Raw genomic sequence first — 18,161 nt, 5'->3', positions numbered from 1 at the left:
TTTGTTTGATTTGATGAACTTTCGGAGTTATTCATGTTTCTAACTAACTAAATATGGATACAATTTCCTTTTAAGTAAATAATTTGTCAAACGAGAAAACAATTTGAAGAGTGTTAACCGGTTAGCTTGGCTGGAAGACATGACTTTTCGATCATTATCGACTCACATGATAATATCGTACCAAAGACGACAATGTCGCACAGAATATAATATTTTATCGCACAGCACGTTATTATCGTCTTCTGGGCGACATCATCGTCTTCTGGTCGATATTATCGTCTTCTGGTCGATATTATCGTCTTCTGGGCGACATCATCGTCTTCATGACGATATTATCGTCTTCAGGGCGATATTATTCTTCTGGTCGACATCATCGTCTTCTGGGCGACATCATAGTCTTCTGGTATATACTATCGTCTTACAGTCCGAGACCGCAGGTAGCTCAATCTGTAGAGCGATGGACTCACGCTCTATATGTCACGGGTTCGACTCCCGCGTCAGACATAGTTCATAGGGTTTTTCCTAATCGTAAATGATTAGTCACTGGTGTTAGTTACCACTAGTAAGCTCTATCGACCGTAATAGGTCTCTAAGAAAACAACAACAAAAATGCTGAACACAGTTCTCATACGTCGCATGCGTAAGTCACAATCGTGATTCTAAAAATGTCAACCACTGGCGACACCTATGTTCTAATAGATAAATCATATGATTCACAATTGTAAAATCTATCGAAAATATGGGTAATGCACAACAGGCACTTTGGCGGATTAGGTGTTTGTAAAGCATCAGCTTTCCTGCCGATCTTATCCTATCCTATCCTACAGTCGATGGATACTATCGTGTTTTCGGCGACATGTACGTCTTCTCGGCGATTTTATCGTCTTCTGGGCGATATTTTCGTCTTCTGGGCGATATTATCGTCTTCTAGGCGATATTTGCGTCTTCTGGGCGATATTATCGTATTCTAGGCGATATTTGCGTCTTCTGAGCGATATTATCGTCTTCTGGGCGATATTATCGTTTTATAGGCGATATTATCGTCTTCTGGGCGATATTATCGTCTTCTGGTCGATATTATCGTCTTCTGGTCGATATTATCGTCCTCTGGTCGATATTATTGTCTTATTCGCAATATAATCGTCTTCTGGTAGATCCTTAGGACGATATTATCGTCGTCTGGGCGATCGTCTTTAGGATGTCTTATTGTCTTCTGGTCAATTTTATCATCCACGAAAAAATATTATAGCCTTTGCAAATACAATATCTTTGAAAATCAGTAGTTTGATTGTCAGTTATGAATATCGTCCTCAGAATGACTGCCCGGGATGATAATATTGCCCAAGGTCATTATTGACGATGTTATTGTATTAACTTGGAGACATTAATATCGCCCAGAAGACTACATTATTGTCTGGAAGTCGATATTATCAATCAGAAGACAATAACCGAGTCGATAGATCGTGTAGTTTTGTCCCGTCACCCTTGGCTGGCACAACTAACCTTTGATAATTCGAAACGGAAAGTCTAACGCAGCATTAAATCGACCTCATTTTGTGAAGGAGCAAACTCGTTCAATTAAAATTTAATTCTACGGCGCATTTAGGGCGTCAAATGGAATGCCATGTTGTGTTATTTTAAAGTTTCTTCTTTTTCTTGGTGGTACGAATACCTTCATTTTGACACATCAATTCGATTCCTATTCTATGTAAGACTGAAAGTATAAAACAGATATGGATGAACCGACGACTTATCTTCAACACACTTACAATTTATGTCAAAATATTATTAAATGAGTGCGTTTAACGTGATTAGACCATACCTGTTTTATACGGTCGCGTGACACTCACTTGCGATATTTTATTTTTTCAGTGTAGGTCCTGCTGAACATTTAGTTCAGTTCCTAAAACTATGTCCTTCTAACTAACGAAAAGCAATCGCCCCGAAAACATTATTTAACTTCTCGTCACATTCGTTGATCGAAACGTACGATGTGTGTTGTGCTCACGACAATATTTAATATTATATCATCGGTTGATATGTTATCAACGCCGACCTTAAAGATAAAAAAAAATATTTTTTTGTCGGTTAGTATTTCGTTAGATTGTGACATGACTGCCACCAATTCCTTAAATTTCGGCAACATTACCGCTGATTCACGGCTAATTTACGAGTTAAAATTTTGCATTTTATCCCGTTTCGCCTATCGAATGCATAAATTTCTATGTTTTAGAGAATATTTCAAGCACAATGGCTACGCTGACCGAATAGCATTGAGAGACGAAATGATTCGTACGGACGACGGACCGATTAGTGCCATACGAGCTACCGATGTTAGTGGACAAAACGGGCTAGCAGTAATTACCTCTATCAGTAATAATTTCGTACAGTTAGCGTTTGCATCGGATGGTGTTGGGCGAGGCTTTGATTTTAGGGTCGAAATCTATCGTAATGCCGATAATGATGAACGTAACGATGATGTAATGTCAAAGAAATGTTGGAATTGTTTCAAGTAAACTTAAAAGCATCAACATAATCGGTTAGGAACCCACTTCGGGGACGTAGTTTTAAATTTATTCGCATGATATCGACGGAGCGAGAGCTAGTGACAAATTTAGAACAGGAACACATGGTTGATTGATATCTGTTCTTGCATTGAATTCTTTTGAGCTACGTCTAAATGGAGTGAATGGTGAACGTTAAGTCTTCACGACTTTTTTTTGTTAATTTCGTTGTTAAGAAATCCGCTTTTAACCTCTTACAGACGGCTTATATGAAATACACAAGCAAAACGTGCACAAACACAAATGAAGTAATAGATCGTGCATCCAAAACACTAACAAAATGTTACGGTTGCCGTCTGTAAATTGTTAAATTGAATTAGATAAATAAATGAAGAGATCATTGTAAATAGTAATTTAAGAGAAAACGTGTAAAAAAAGCGGTTAAAAATAAAATTGTCTTTTTTAATTAAAGAAAACGTTGCGTTTGTGTCGTATACAAGTCCCGCAAGGCAAGTTATCCCAACAAAAATCTCCTCGAGAAAAGTGTGACACAGTCTTTGAAGTACAATTTCTAAAATGAATGATATCGCTAGTGTTGAAGCTTTCAGCTTCGTTACGCAAAAATTAAATTTTACAACCAATTAGTTCAAACAAGCTGGCTTAGTTTTATCTCATCATCTGTCAAATAATTTTTACCAAAAAAAATTTGATTGGAAAAAACAAAAATTTTACCAAAAAAATCTGCGTCGCATGTGGCAGATAAATTTTCTTGCAGGTCTGTTCCTGAACATTTGCCACTTGACGAAAATTTGACGGAAATCGAAAATTTGACAAAATTCGAAAATTTGACGAAATTCGAAAATTTGACTAAATTCGAAAATTGGACGAAAATTGAAAATTTGACGAAGAAAGTAACTATTTCTGCAACCATTCAAGAAATAGCTCTAAGACCCTAATTGACCCACCCATTTCCAATTTTTGACATTTTTCACAGATGCCCCTCTGTTCTATTCGTAAAACTCTGAGACTTTGCCGAAGAAAGTAACTCTCTATCTCTCATAACCCAAAAAAATATTAGTCCTTTCATCCTACGCTCAAGTAGCTCAAAATTTGGTCACTCTGACCACTCTAGCTCAACCGGACATGCACCAATTTTTCTAATTATTTTCTTGTTTGATTTGTGTGGCGAATACCTTTCATTTGATGGGTCTCACGCCTCAGTAGGTTTCAATACAGCCTAAAACGCGTTCCCGACCCTCGAAAACCACACTCAGAAACCACTTCGAGGCCAATAAAACAAAATTCTGGTTTTTCCTGGGGTAATGGCGTATCACATTTTCATTTTTATGCCCACCCTGAGGCTCCCGCAAAATTCCATGGAGATTGGCTGACTGGTTTCCGAGATCGACCGTCGATAGATAGGCAGACAGACAGATAGATAGAAACATACAGAGTAATTTTAATTTGATGACTTTGTGTTGCTGGTATCACAGAGTAAGTTGAAAGATTTTGATTGTTTGGAAAAAGTCAATTTGGTGTATTTGTTATCTCGGTATTTTGTATGAAAATTACAAATTTCAAAACGATGTATCTCCGGCAACTTTAAGCCTACATAGGTCGAGTGATAGCTCGTTTTGCTCGTATTTGAAGCGAGGATATGATAAAATAGGTTTTGTGGGGATATAGTCTAAAGGGCAGAAACTGAAATGTTCGGCTATACATAGTTTCGTAGCTCTTTCGAATTGACTTCGTCACACTAGAGCTACGCAGACGTTTTTGTATTTGTAATCACCTTGAAACTGAAATAAACGAAATGAAATAGTAGCCACGTCTCAAAAAAATTTCTTCGTTCTTTTATTGGAAGTTAGACTGCGTCAAGTCCTCCGCTATCGCTCCGGACATGATAATTAACTGGTCTTCGGACTTCTCGTTCTGATCACAACAGTCTATTGAGCAAGCTTTTTCGTTACAAAGGAGCACAGTCAAAAATATGGATTTTTGGTATTTTCTATCATTTGATCATATCGAGGTAAACATCAGTAAAGAGTGTAACTCCCATATCTACTGGAACTACTCAACCGATTTTTAAAAACTTTTTTTCTGATTGGCTCAAGCGCTTTCCTGTAAGGCAAATGGTGTTGTTTGATTGGATTGCTTAATCTCTTTTGCTCTCTGCACTTGCCTTATTGAATTGTTTATTTTTGGCATTCGGACAAAATAACTTTCGGACAAAATAACCCCGGACAAAATAACCCTGGACAAAATAACCCCGGTCAAAATAACTACAGAATTTTATCAGCTTTTATGCAATGTTAGTGTTAAAAGAGAATGTCAAAAAGAGATTCTTGTTAAGTTTATTTTATCAAAAAGAGTATTCACCCATCGAGATCAGTTAAATTAACTGGTTTCTTCGTAGTTAACTGAACTTTTACATACAAATTTTGACGTATCACTCATCGAAACCAGTTAAGCAACTGGTCATTTCTCTATCTTTTATTCTCTTTTAATACTGCATTCTCACGAACATTTGCAAAGAGACACAGTCAACAATATGTATTTTTGGTAACTTTTAAATCGAATGGAAAACCTAACTGTGCGTGCTCGTTCAGATCCACTTTTGTGACGGCAAAGATACTTAAAGTAAAGTCGGAGTTGAGTCAGAAAAGGGTTCGTAGGTCCCGCAGTGGCTTAAAAAAGCCATTCGGGGAAAAGTCCAAAAGGCCCATTTTTTCGGGCGACTGCTTTGAATAAGGTCAATACCCTCTCTAGCAACCAAACGAGGAAAATTAAGGTGGTAAAACTGTACAGTGTATTCTGTCATAGAAAATTTTACACTTAAAAATAAATTGAATGAAGTTTGAGCACCACAGCCATTTTTTGTGTTGAAAATATTACGTCCCAAACGCAAACGATTAATCATTTCGGTGTTCGAAAATGAATAATTCGTGATTGTGATGTGTTTTTTGTGTGTTGCTCCGTTATTTTGGTGCGAAAAAATGAAAGAAAGTTTAAGATTTGTGGACCGGTTCGGCACTGATGGTCCGAAATGATGACGTCACAAAAATGACGTGTAAAATTCTGTCTCACCAGCTCCACCATAACAAAACACAAGCATTTTAACATGACGAAGCTTTATTCAAAGAAAAATAATCGATCAGTAGATGGACACATAACAAAATAAAATTTGATTTAATTTCTTTGCTGATCGCTTCGTGTTTGTGCTGTTAAACATTTCAAAATTCATAATTAAAACAAAACAAAAACCTTCTGTACAAAAATTGCCATTTTGATTCATTTAGGGCGCTGGAAAATGAATTGAGACTTGCCAAAACTAAAATTAACCGAGACACCATTTCTGTGCGGGGTATGGTGTGATTGCGAACAGGAAAACAAGAAATTGATTGCACCTTTCACGAGCATAGAACATAATAAAGTTCGTGGTATAATTAAAGCTAAACCAGAGAAATGATAATAGGTGGCACTGATTGATGCGTTCGGTGTGTTGCGTGTCAGCGCCATCTATTGTGATTTATCTGTACTAAACACGCATTTATCAAATAAATTAATACTAAAACAGTGTTGTAACGGGAGTGAGTATTTAGCAATTGAAGTGGATTTTATGTGTAGTCCCTAAGTGATTTCCAACCAACTGTTCTCATCTTCATCTCAACGAAATCTAAATTTCCGTGTAAAAGTCGGGTCTGCCGATACCGATCAACTTGAACACATTCGGCAGCAAGTACACCGTATTGAAACCGATCATGCCGCACGTGAAATACTTATAGCACAGCTCGACAATGGTCTTGTCACGGTTCTCCAGCGTGTTCTCCGAATTTCTCAACTCATTCTTATCCTTACCGAGCAGTGCACAGACGAATGCATACGAAATGGATTTGGCAATTGCCCTTGTGGCCAGCACGGAACACAGACCGAGAGTGGTGCGTAACAGCAGCAGTCCAAGCATTCGATATGTTGGCCAAATTATTTCGTACGGTGGTTCGGTGGTGGGTGCTGCTAAGAGATTCAGTTGATAGTTTAGCCAGGCTCCGATTTGAATGCCGGCTGTTACGCTGATTGTCATCGTGGTGTCGCCTCTGTGGAAAGTGGAATTTTTTTTTGACAAAAATATTTTTTTAATTTTTCCAGGGCCGGACTGGCTCGTAAAATTGATTTTAAAAATTTACAATTTTTGAGCGACCCAGTATGGCCGGGCCAGTCCTGAATAATTTGGACTTTGCAGGCACAGCAGGTATGCAACATTGAATTACCTCGTCGGCGTCCATTTACCGGGACTTGGATAGTACACGATCAGTAAAATGGAAATGGCCAAAACGAACAACGGCGACAACGGACTCGACAGAATGATGTGATCGAGGTAGTCAACCATCGGCACCAGTGGAATCATCAGACAAATCGTCAAAATAAGCCCAGCAATGATATCCTATTGTTGGGCCGGATAAAGGTAATCATTTCGTTATCGGGCCATAAAATCAGCGGAACAAAAAACAATCGCAATACTAACCAATACGCTGTGCATACCCAGATACAAACGGCTTAAGCATATCAATGAACACCACACGGTTGATATGACTAATCCGGTCACGAATGAAAACTGATAACTGTGTCGGACAATCGAGAGATGTTTTATTGCGATTTTGAATGTTAAGTAGACATAGCACATGCGATGCGATAAGAGTCAATTAATTGGCTGTCGTTAATACGTACCGATCGAGCATGAAGATGACAACGGAAAATGGCATTGAGAACGAGACCATGGCATGCGTCGACGGTAGACCATATTCAAGACCCCATTTCTTCTGCAGTCGATGGACTGGCGGACCAGGACGTGGCCATCGGATTATCTGAAATTAATTACAATAAGAAAATCACTGAGCGTATGGCCTTGAGTATTGTGAGATAGGAGTCGACACAGGGTTCTAAATGGGCTAGTAACAGACCGGCTCAACCTGTTAAATCTGCCCATTACTCACGCAACCTGTAATATTTCTCACTTACGTCTTTCAGTCCTTGACCTACATACATCACTATCGCCCAAACAAATACGACTCGCCGCCCAACGTAGCCATCCACATTCCACAGCCAGAACGGTATCATCGTTGCGTAGAATATTTCATCTTTTCGAAAATAAAAGAAAATCAAATCTTCATCGGTCATGCGGTAAATAGCCAAGACAAAATCGTCTAACCTCCCAGTTCAGTTGCTATGACAAACAACCAATACCAAAATTTATTTGTTATTTCGTATGGCTGGACGGATTCTTTATCGAATTCCTTCGGTTCGATGAAACCCTCATCCGTCTCGGACGAACCAGTCGACGAATGATCGCTGGCGTTCCGTTTATGCAGCCTGCAATCGTGATCGGTACGATCGTCCGAATGTTTCAAATATTTCACGCCAAAAAATGTCTGAAATTCAATGACGAGTTCCGGACTCTTTAAATAATCGATTAATTGCATTGTCTGGACGATGGACTGTTCACTGATTCCCAATAAATTTAAACTAAGTTTCACTTCTGCATTTTATCTGAATGTTTACAGTCGGAGGATTAATATTTTTTTTGTTTACTTTCATATAGATATGTATTACTTTGACGTTTACTGTCACCACATTCGCAGAAATGACAGAAAAACATACAGAAAAAAGTTCTGACATGTATACGCTCACTTTTTACTCTTAGTGGCGCTGACGTTAACAGGTCATCGGTTCCATCGGTTCCATCGTACTCATATAGGAGCTCGTTCAGGAACGATTTTTTCTTCACTCAGTGAAGATTTGACGATTCGTTTAATGTTACACTGACAGTTGTCTGACGTCTGCCGTTCAGATACGTTAGTGAAAGTTACGAGTTAATTTTATGTTTATGTTTACATTCCCACAGAGGGATTCTTTTGAATTTCGACTGACCGAAATCAGCGCTATTTTTTTCGGGACTTTTTTATATATGCCTAGTTAGGCCTTGGTGCCTAGGCCCCAAAACAAGTCTCAGATTTTTTGATCTTCCATACCTGGCTGGTGGTAATCGGCCAAAAGTCGAAAAATGGGGTTTCGTAGTCCGGATTTCCAATGAAAGTAGATAAGTAGGTATGGCCAGTCCATACAAGTCGGAGCACATACGGATTTGCATGGCGCCACCTCAAACGAACTCATTTCTAGTGGAAATTTGCACTAGAAATGAGTTCGTTTGAGGTGGCGCCATGCAAATCCGTATGTGCTCCGGCTAGAACAAATTTGAACGTTTGGCCATACCTATCTATTTACTTTCATTGCGGATTTCATTTCCGTAAGGTGGCGAGGACACGACCGTGTATGGGCTCGTTGGAAAGCTGAGGTCGAGTACTCTCGGGGCAAATATTAATTTCAAAAAATTGTATGATAAACGGCCGAATGACTTCCGAAAAATTTCTCAGAATCGATGTAACGTAGGTGACCTTTGACGAGGGCTGTGACCTCCACCTCACTAATGCAATTTTTTGATTAAATTATTATTTTTTAAGAATGTAGAGTGTTATGATGAAAGGGAAGAAGATATTTTGACAAGTACCCCAAGGCAGGTTAAAATAAACTGGTCTTCTGTCCTCTCGCTCTCAACGTACCACGTTGAAAGAGAAGCAAATACTTTGACAAGTACCCCAAGGCCAGTTATAATAACTCGTCTTCGGTTTTCTCGCTTTGATCATAACAGTCTATAAAGTGTTAAAAGATAGTGTTAAAAAGAGTATTCACCCATCGAGTTTAGTTAAATTAACTGGTTTGTACCGACTGGACTTAATTTTTTTTGACATATCAACCATCGAGACCTGTTGAGTTTCTTCTCTTTTACGCTCTTTTAACACTGTATAGACTGTTAGTTATGATCAGAGCGAGAGTTGCGAAGACCAGTTAATTATTTTCATATCAATTTTTGACATATCCTCCAAGACAAGTTAAAAACATAGCTAACGCCGACCCGTACGAAACATCTATTCGCATCAAAAGCCTTTATTGTGAAACTCTTCATTTCTGTTACTTCATTTTCTTCTCTGCTGAAAAGCTATTCGCGCTTTAAAATCACTTGCATTATCCACTCTTGGCCCTGCTATCATCAACAAATAAATTGCCGGAGGCAATATAGACAGCCCCGTACGAAGTCAAATTTCATAAATTCCTATTTAAACAGCTATATACCGCTATATTTACCTATATTTCACTATAAATAAACATTGTCAAAAAAAAATTGAAAATCGGATGCGTTTTACTCAAGTTATCGTGCAGACGGACGGGCAGACGGACGGACTTTTTTTTTCGCTGATTTGGCATCTCTGGACAACCACAATAGGTTTCCCCTTACTTAGGGAGTCCAATTCGACGTGTTACAAACGTATGCGTAAACCTATAAGACCCCAGTACTTCGTACGGGTCTAATAACTTGTCTATATTATATTTCCTTCTCTCTCATCACTCATAACCTCAATGCTTTTACGACCATTTCGGCAACAATAATTTTTTAGTTGTGTCTCTATGAATGACATTTCGGCAGCTATACAGTGTAACTCTATGCTTATTCTCAGATATAAGAAACGAAAATCATTCATTTCATCCAATTTCATCAACAGTCTATTATTGGAGATATATTCCAAAAGGTTAAGAGCATAGAGGTAGAGCAGCAGCGCGGATCGTCATTTAATTTTTTTTTAGAGAGATTAGCACGCCACCACCGTCAAGGCTGTATACTTTAATTTTTTTAATTTTCTAGCGTTCGTGTTGTCAATGTTAGTGTTTACAGTTATTTGGAACAAACCCATAAAAACAAATAACTCGTCCCAGCTGTTTGACCCTTTGTGATCATAGGTCTGTTCCAAGTACATCACCGAAAACTCAAACGTCATCCACAGAGCCATAACTAGAGACGCCGACTTCATTTTTCGAATAGTTTTGCCCAAAAAATCGTTTTTTGTATAATCCAAAATTTATGGTTTAATTGATATTTTTGTAAAATTTACTTATCGATAACAGCCATTTCCTGGACACTTGAACATTGGGCAGAACTCAATTTAAACAAAAATGCTCTGCATTACATGGCCCCGCAGAAGTAACAGAATACACGAGGGAGATTTTGAACACCCAGCCGTGTATTGCAAGTTGCAATTTGCAACGACATGAAGTTTGTGGCAAGAGTTGCTCGAGTTGCAATTTTATCTCCGAGTGCCACAATTTTCTTGTCATGCATTCTCAGAACTCTGCGAAGCTCCATAGAATTTTAAGATAGAACCGAAGGATTTCTTTTAAATTATGCAGCACTCCGAGAATGTGGTGAAGGTAACGCTGGAATTAGTCAGATAGAGTGAAATGACTTGCCTGGTTTTCATCTACAGTTTCAACTATTGATGTAAAAATGATTTTCATTGTGTGGTCGCGTCATTGTGTTGTTCAGCCTCGACGAATTTGGTCATAGTGTTGGCCATAACCTCAACGCTTTTCCAAACATTTTGCCAACATTTTGATGGGTAATGTTGTCTCTGTGGATAACGTTTGACATTTCGATGTTGCACTTGGACAAAAAATATTGTTGACGAAATTCTCGTAGAGCAACGCTGAGTTGAGGCAGCACTGAAAATCACTGATCGAATGACAATCTAGTATGTCAATTGTTAAAAGCGTTTGTTCGATCAGAACGCATGTGCTGGACATCAGATTATTTGTGTATAATTAAATCTTTTATTATCAGGAACATCAGCGGTCAGAATAGCTTAGTGGTGTTTGAAAGGGAAACTAAATGTAAGACTTGGATCAATTTTGTTGTTGGTTTTTGTTTTAATTTTAAATTTTGTCAACGACAGGAAAATCAGTCAAAAACACTCAAAGAGTAAAAGTGACGCAAGTCCCTGGGTGTACTTCTATTCCAAAACAACTGATATCGGTGTAGGTGACGCGTTCTGCGCTTGTACGCAAAAATTGTCAAAGTAAAATTTAGACCAAAATTACCAAAAAAAATTTGCGTCACAAGTAACGTAAAAAATTTGAAAAATTTTAAAAAATGGAAAAATTTTAAAAATTTGAAAATTAAAGTTACAAACGCTACAAGAATCTACGTCCTGTGGATGAAATTTGACATTTAATTTTCACTTGTAACACCGTTTAAAAAACATTGTTTTGGCTCAAATAATTTAATTTAAAGTTTGTGGTCACTTTACGATCGAAAAATTTAAAATCCGTGATTTTTTAAACGTTTTCAAAAAAATCGATTTTCTCTGTTGAGGAATTTTGCCTCAATATTGGGCCAAACAAACAGTCACACCACACACATTTCACAGACGATTTTCAAAAACTTTTCTTTTTTGAATAACCTACAACACTCCCAAGAATTTGAGCCCATTTGAGCAATAATCGAATAATTTTCCATGTCGATTAAAGAATTTTCAAGTTTAAAATTTACTCAATTTCTCATAGTCGGCGAACTTTGACGACACACCAAACATAATGTATCGGCAAAAATTTTCCAATTTGAACCTTTTCTGTTTAATTGGTTTAATTAGTAGAAAAACACTAATTTGGATAAAAAATAAATTGCAGTCAATTTGTGGTAGAGGTCGAAATATGAGAAATTACAAGTACGCGCAAATTTAGCTTCAATGAATTTGCGCAAGTTGTTAATGATTTTTGACATCTAGGGATGGTAAGAATTTTTTGTGGACCCCTTCCATCCCGATCCCCGAACCATCGCACACCCATACTCTGTTACAAACCTTGCGGTTAAATGAATTTCAAATTCTGTACCAATGTACATACCAATCCCATAATACAAATACCACCAACAGTGAACGCAGTCCACAATCAAACCATATCAAACGTCAAAATTTCAAAAAAGATGCTAGTACTGTCCGAAATTGGTTCTTTTAAATAAAAAAATAAATTTTGCTCAGACAATCCTATCCATTTGATCAATTTGTTGGACTGTCAAGCCGACGAACTGGCTACAATTTCTTTGTCTACTTATTACATAGTATTGCAAGTAATTAATAGAACTAATTATAAGTAAACCGACCAGCCCACAAACAATTCAACGGTAATGTTTACCGGTCGTGCTTATTATCAGTGATAACAAACAAACAATGGACGGCTTCAGCATATTTCACGGTGGTGAAAATATTCGACTTAATATAAACACCTCAGAAATTGACGATGAAGAGGAATTGGAACGGCACAAATCGGTAAGTGCTTTGTCACTTGGTGTAGAAAATCGACGCGGTCAATGCCATCATTTGCTGATTTCAGATTGAAAAAGGACTCAACGATTTTCTCGGTAACGATCTGCTCGAATTGGACGAAACCGAATCTTCCGTTGGCCATTCTCGTATGTACGATGGCCATCACAACCAAGACAAACCGTATCCCAATCCGTTTTACGGTCAACATCAAGCCGTCCAAACAAATGTCAACAGCTACACACCGCCATACACAAAGAACGACCGAAATCACAACCATTTTAACGACAGACACTCTGGTAGTAGCGAAATCGGTCGTTTGAAGGATGCGCTGGAATCGAAAACGCGAGAAGTTGATCACATCAACGGTTTGCTGATGGTTGAGAAGAAACGCAGCGACGAACTGGAGAAACGATTCAAATTGTCCGAGGCGGAAAAGGATCGTGCGTTTATGCAAAAGCAACAGTTTCATGATCTGCTGGTGGAACAGAAGGGTCGTTCAACCGCACTGGAGGAGGAAATATCGAATTTTAAGGTCAGTTGTAATGTAAAATTCGGCAAATGAGACAAAAAATGTGTTGACTGATCGGGCATCCATTCTACCATTTCCAAATGCAGGGCAAGATAAAGAATTTAGAGAGCGCCAACACTAAGCTCGTGTGCGAATTGGAAAGCACCAAAACGATGCTGGCCGACTGCGAACTAAAGTACCGAATAATCGAGAAGGACGCACACACCAGCCGACAGGTGGATGGCATTTTAAAGCAAGAAAATGATCGACATACCGCTCAGGCGTACATGATGCAACAGGAATTGAGCAGCCTGCGAAATAAATTGGACGACAAGGAATTGGAGGTGAAGAATCTCCATGCCAGATACAAGGAACTGCAAAAGTCGCGCGCAGCTATTGTTGAAGAGCATTCGGGTGTGACCAGTCAATTGAAGCGCGAAATCGATGATTTTCAGCGTTGCACGGCCAATACATCGCAAGAAAATCTGACGTTGAAGAAGAGGGTCCAGTCACTGGAACAGGAAAACTCTGATCTGCAACAGACCATCCACCAGTTGACGTTACGGTAAACGTTTTGTGAAATGTGGGCCCATTCTCTTACGCATTAATTTCTCGTTTCCTCTCACCAGATGCGACAAATCATCGAAAAGTCGAAACGATTCAACGGACCGAGTCATCAACGCCACCAATCCGGACGAATCGCTGGATTATTTCAAGAAAAATCGTTCGTCGATCGTCGGCAGCACACCGATAAACACCAACGACGAAATGAATCGACTGAAGAAGGAATTGGACCGTTGTACAACGGCACTGGCGACCAGCAAATGTGAAATGGATGCGCTGACCAGGCAGCTGCACTCGAAAATCGATGAAAATCAACAGCTGAAAGAGGACGAGAATAATGCACTGGTCGAGTTGGCCCAATACAAAGAGGAATGCCAGCGACTGAACGGGAAATTATCGTTGCTGGACAGTGAATTGAAATACGGCGATGCGTTGGAACAACAGAAGAAGCGTTTGGAAGAATTTCAAGATCAAATTGATGACCTGCAAAAGGTCAACGACGACATGAACGACGAATGTGCAAAACTGCGATCGTGCAACGAACAGCTGATACAGGAGAAAGCCCAGTGCAACGAAATGAACGAGAGACTGAAGAGTCAACTCGGCTCGGAAACCGGCACGCTTAAATGTGATCGTGACAAATTAACCGGGCAGCTCGAACAAATTCAACGCGAGCACCACGAGTTGAAGAACAAATACATTGAGCTGTCGGAAGCAAAAGAACGAATCAGTGACGAATTGCGTCATCTACGACAAAGCGATACCGCTGCGTGCACTCCACGAAAGAGCCTGTCGATCAATTGCACGAAATGCATCGACAACAAAACGCTGATCACAAAGGTAATTGTAACCTCACACCCAACGGAATGAATTAACTGTTAATCCCCATTCCATCTTTCCAGCTGGAAGTCGAAAACGTCGAACTGCAAAACGCCTGTTCGAATCATCTGCGCGAGGTAGCCGAACTCAAGCAGTCCGTTCAGAATCTGAACAGTGTTGTCGAAATGAAGAAAGAGTACGACGTCATGCTGAACGAGCTGAAAGTTCAGGCAAAAGAATTCTCCGAATTGGTTCACGTTCATAACACCGCCAAAAATGCACCGACCACACCGAGACCCATTGAATCGCGCGATCAAAGCGTTTCGACGACACCGGATCTGGAGTACCATTCCGAACCGGCTACGCGACGTGAAATCGAAATGAAAATGTCTCAGATCATGTCAGCGAAAATGAAGCGGCTGGAGAGCGAATCGGCAGCACAACGGCAAGAAATCCATCGTCGTCGTGTTGAACTGTTGACCGGCGAACTGGAGAAAGCTCGGTGCGATGTGAAAATGCGCGAAAAAGAGGTGGAACTGCTGAAGCTGACACTGTTGGCCGAACGTAAAGCGTCCGGTGACCGGTTGGCTAAAATTCAAATCGAACTCAATTCGACGAACCAGGCGGTGTGGACGAAACTGTGCCACGAAAATGATGAACTGAAACGGGAGCTGCAGGAGAAATGTGAAATCGAAAACGCGGAACGGGAATCGGTGGCAATACTGAAGAAACAATGGCATGACACGGAAGCCTCACTGTTGATGGACATAAAAAATTTGAAAAATGTCATCGGCGACTTCGAAACGGAAAAGAGTCAAATCATCAAGCGTTTGAACAAGAAGTATGAGTCGGCCGTGAAGAGAGGCGATAATTATCGGGTGAGTCGAGTCTATTGGATTGACACGGGTGGGCTTGAATGGAAATCAATTTCGGTTTTCTTGGTCAGAATTGTGCGAACTGTTGTTGATCGATCGGAGACTATTTACAAATCGCTTTTGTACGTCCGTATAATGGCACCTAGCACAGTCGATGCTACGGATGTTTGAAATTTAAAAATTTTTGAGAGGCCCTTCGGGCGACGCCCTTTCACCTGTATGCCCAGTCCGGGCCTGTCTCAGTAGCAGGTTCCATTTGATTTTCATTCAAGCCCTAATCGTGTGAGTGATTGTGATCTTAAGACATTAACTGACTTCGAACTCTCTCCGGACAGGATTATGCCGATGCGAAGGAACAGCACATTCTATCCGAATCAGCTCGCATCCGAGACGAATACCAAAATAAATTGAGTAAAATGCAGGCCAAATATCTGGAGAAATTGGAATCCCATCTGAAGGACAAGGAAAAAGAGGTAGAAATGAGAATGGGGCACCGCCCTCGAACCGAAGAAAATTTAATGAATTTCCATCTGTTTACTTTCGCAGCACACCGACAGAATCATCAAGCTTGAGGAGGAATGGCGAGCACGACTGGAACACTATGAAGCACAATATGGTGCAAAGTGCGATAAACAATCGGACTCCCGCCGCCCTGGTGTAATTTAGCTTTTACATCTCATTCGTTTTGTTGATTTTCTTGTTCAATTTACACTTAAGTGCCAATTTTATGAATAAATATTTTGTAATATATGTAGCCATCGCTTTTGACGTTCCGCTCAAACGAACATCCTCCTCCCGACCTTTCGAATAAGTATTAGGAACAGACTTCTTTGACCGTGAAACCATAGAGACCAGAGAAGGGTTGCAATTCTAAAATAAGCCGTCCGATCCGCAATGTTGACGAATTTTTACGAAAATATTTTTACTCACCAAACCACCGGGAAATGCGTCATTACTTCATTGAGATGAGCGTAAAAGTCATTTCCCACCGGCTGAGTGAGTAAAATAACTTACATAATTGTAGCTTTCTGTAATGTCTTGTGTGGTTGTATCACTTCAGATGGAGCTGCAAACGCTGCACTTGACAAAAATAAAAAGTTCCAAACAAGGACATAATCTACTACTTCTGGAAGATGGAAAATTGCTACTCCGGCCGGAAACAACATTCAAAGTTAAACGTCTCCTGTGACACAGAATTGAATCCTATCCAGAAATATGGCTTGTGATGCCAGTTAACACCAAAATTTGTATAACTAGTCGTTGTGATTCCGGTTTTTCCACAAAAATACTTTTGATTTGAACGCCAAAAATGTTTTAAATGTTGACAAGCAGCTCCACAATAGTTTTGAGCCATTTCCTGAAAGCTCATGTTTTAAGCCTCTCGATTCAAGAGTCTTGAAGGTCTTGAAGTAGTTGCAAAAAACCGAGTCTGGCAACACTGAAGTCAAGGCTAGATTTTAGGCTAAATACGTTTCTTTTTTGCACCTACTTCAGATTTTTAGTCCAAATCCTGAAGTAGTTGTGAAAGTAGTTGCAAAAAATGATTTTGCGACTACTTTTGCAACAGCTGGTTTTGCCATTACTTTTTCAACTACTTGAAGTAGTTACGAATGCGGCTCTCACATTTTTACATACTTATACTTTCGCAACTACTTTTCAACCTTTTACGAAATGCTTCGAAAAGCAATCCTTGAACCAGAGAGAATTCATCCTTTTACGGACATGTTTTGGTTACAAATTCACAAACTCATTCAAAAATTACTTTGACAATTGCTTTTGCCACTTCTTCAGCTCTTAGCAAAAACCCTGAATTAGTTGTAAAATTAGTTGCATAAAGTCTTCAATCTAGCCTTGGCTACAGTGTTGTGAGACTCCGTTTTTAGCCCCGTACGAAGTACAAAGAGGCTCATAGGATTACGATGCCGTTTGTAATTGATGGAATTCGAAGCAGACGGTAAGGGCAAAGTGTTTGCCTATGTTCACAGATGACGAAGCCGCAATAAAAATTGTGTCTGTCCGTCTGTCTTAAGTAAATCAAGTCCAATTTCAAAAAATTTGTTTCCCTGAAAGACAGTTGAAATAGTGAGGATAAGTTCAACGCACTGCTCCTAGCATGAACATAAGAAATGTTTGGAGGCTGATGAAGTCACAGTAGGCACTGCATTTCTTTCGTAAAGATAGATGACTTGCTTTCATTGTATGAGTTAAAACACACAATGCCTCCAAATTGGACATTTGTCCAAGTAGTGTTCATGCTAGGAGCAGTGCGTTGCTAAGTTCGAAGATTTCATTTCATTTCATTTCATTTCATTTCATTTATTTCAGTTTCAAAATTACAAATGCAAAAAACATCTGCGTAGCTCTAGTGTGACGAAGTCAATTCGAAAGAGCTAAGAAATTTTTTTTAAATCAACTGAACAAAAATTCAAGATAAACGAATCGAAACAAATTAAATTTAACTAAAGCAAGGGTGAGGGTGAAGGATGGATATTGCGAGATTCATAATTAAAATTGAAAAAAAAGCAACAATTCTTCTTCTTCTTCTTCTTCTTTTTCAGCCTGTTTCTATCCACTGCTGGATGTAGGCCTCTCCAACTTCTTTCCATTTCGTACGATCCATTGCCATTTGCTGCCAGTTTGTACCTGCAATATTCTTAATTCCGTTTGTCCATCTCTCTGGTGGTCT

At 39.4% G+C, this 18,161-nt stretch overlaps 2 protein-coding genes and 1 long non-coding RNA gene across 3 annotated transcripts; 2 read left to right on the top strand and 1 right to left on the bottom strand.

Annotated features, from left to right (window-relative positions):
* The first annotated feature begins 67 nt into the window (after nt 1–67).
* On the top strand, nt 68–2,980 carry LOC119075184. The gene is made up of 2 exons (XR_005087327.1): nt 68–2,173; nt 2,234–2,980. It is a non-coding gene; the product is annotated as an uncharacterized LOC119075184 (long non-coding RNA).
* Nucleotides 2,981–6,162: 3,182 nt separating this feature from the next.
* On the bottom strand, nt 6,163–8,135 carry LOC119075181 (sphingosine-1-phosphate phosphatase 1-like). The gene is made up of 6 exons (XM_037181574.1): nt 7,711–8,135; nt 7,521–7,639; nt 7,230–7,366; nt 7,027–7,123; nt 6,773–6,945; nt 6,163–6,598 (listed from the first exon to the last, which is right to left on the bottom strand). The coding sequence occupies exons 1-6, from the start codon at nt 7,979–7,981 to the stop codon at nt 6,181–6,183; spliced, it is 1,215 nt and encodes a 404-aa protein (XP_037037469.1). The 5' UTR covers nt 7,982–8,135; the 3' UTR covers nt 6,163–6,180.
* Nucleotides 8,136–12,349: 4,214 nt separating this feature from the next.
* LOC119075180 (intracellular protein transport protein USO1) lies at nt 12,350–16,222 on the top strand. The gene is made up of 7 exons (XM_037181573.1): nt 12,350–12,712; nt 12,777–13,241; nt 13,325–13,782; nt 13,847–14,621; nt 14,684–15,478; nt 15,811–15,948; nt 16,022–16,222. Exons 1-7 carry the CDS (start codon nt 12,614–12,616, stop codon nt 16,139–16,141), a joined length of 2,850 nt encoding a protein of 949 aa, XP_037037468.1. The 5' UTR covers nt 12,350–12,613; the 3' UTR covers nt 16,142–16,222.
* The last annotated feature ends 1,939 nt before the right edge of the window (nt 16,223–18,161 follow it).

This window comes from Bradysia coprophila, unplaced genomic scaffold (genome assembly GCF_014529535.1).
Source record: "Bradysia coprophila strain Holo2 unplaced genomic scaffold, BU_Bcop_v1 contig_193, whole genome shotgun sequence".
NCBI lineage: Eukaryota > Metazoa > Arthropoda > Insecta > Diptera > Sciaridae > Bradysia > Bradysia coprophila.
This window is presented reverse-complemented; position numbering and strand designations above follow the sequence as displayed.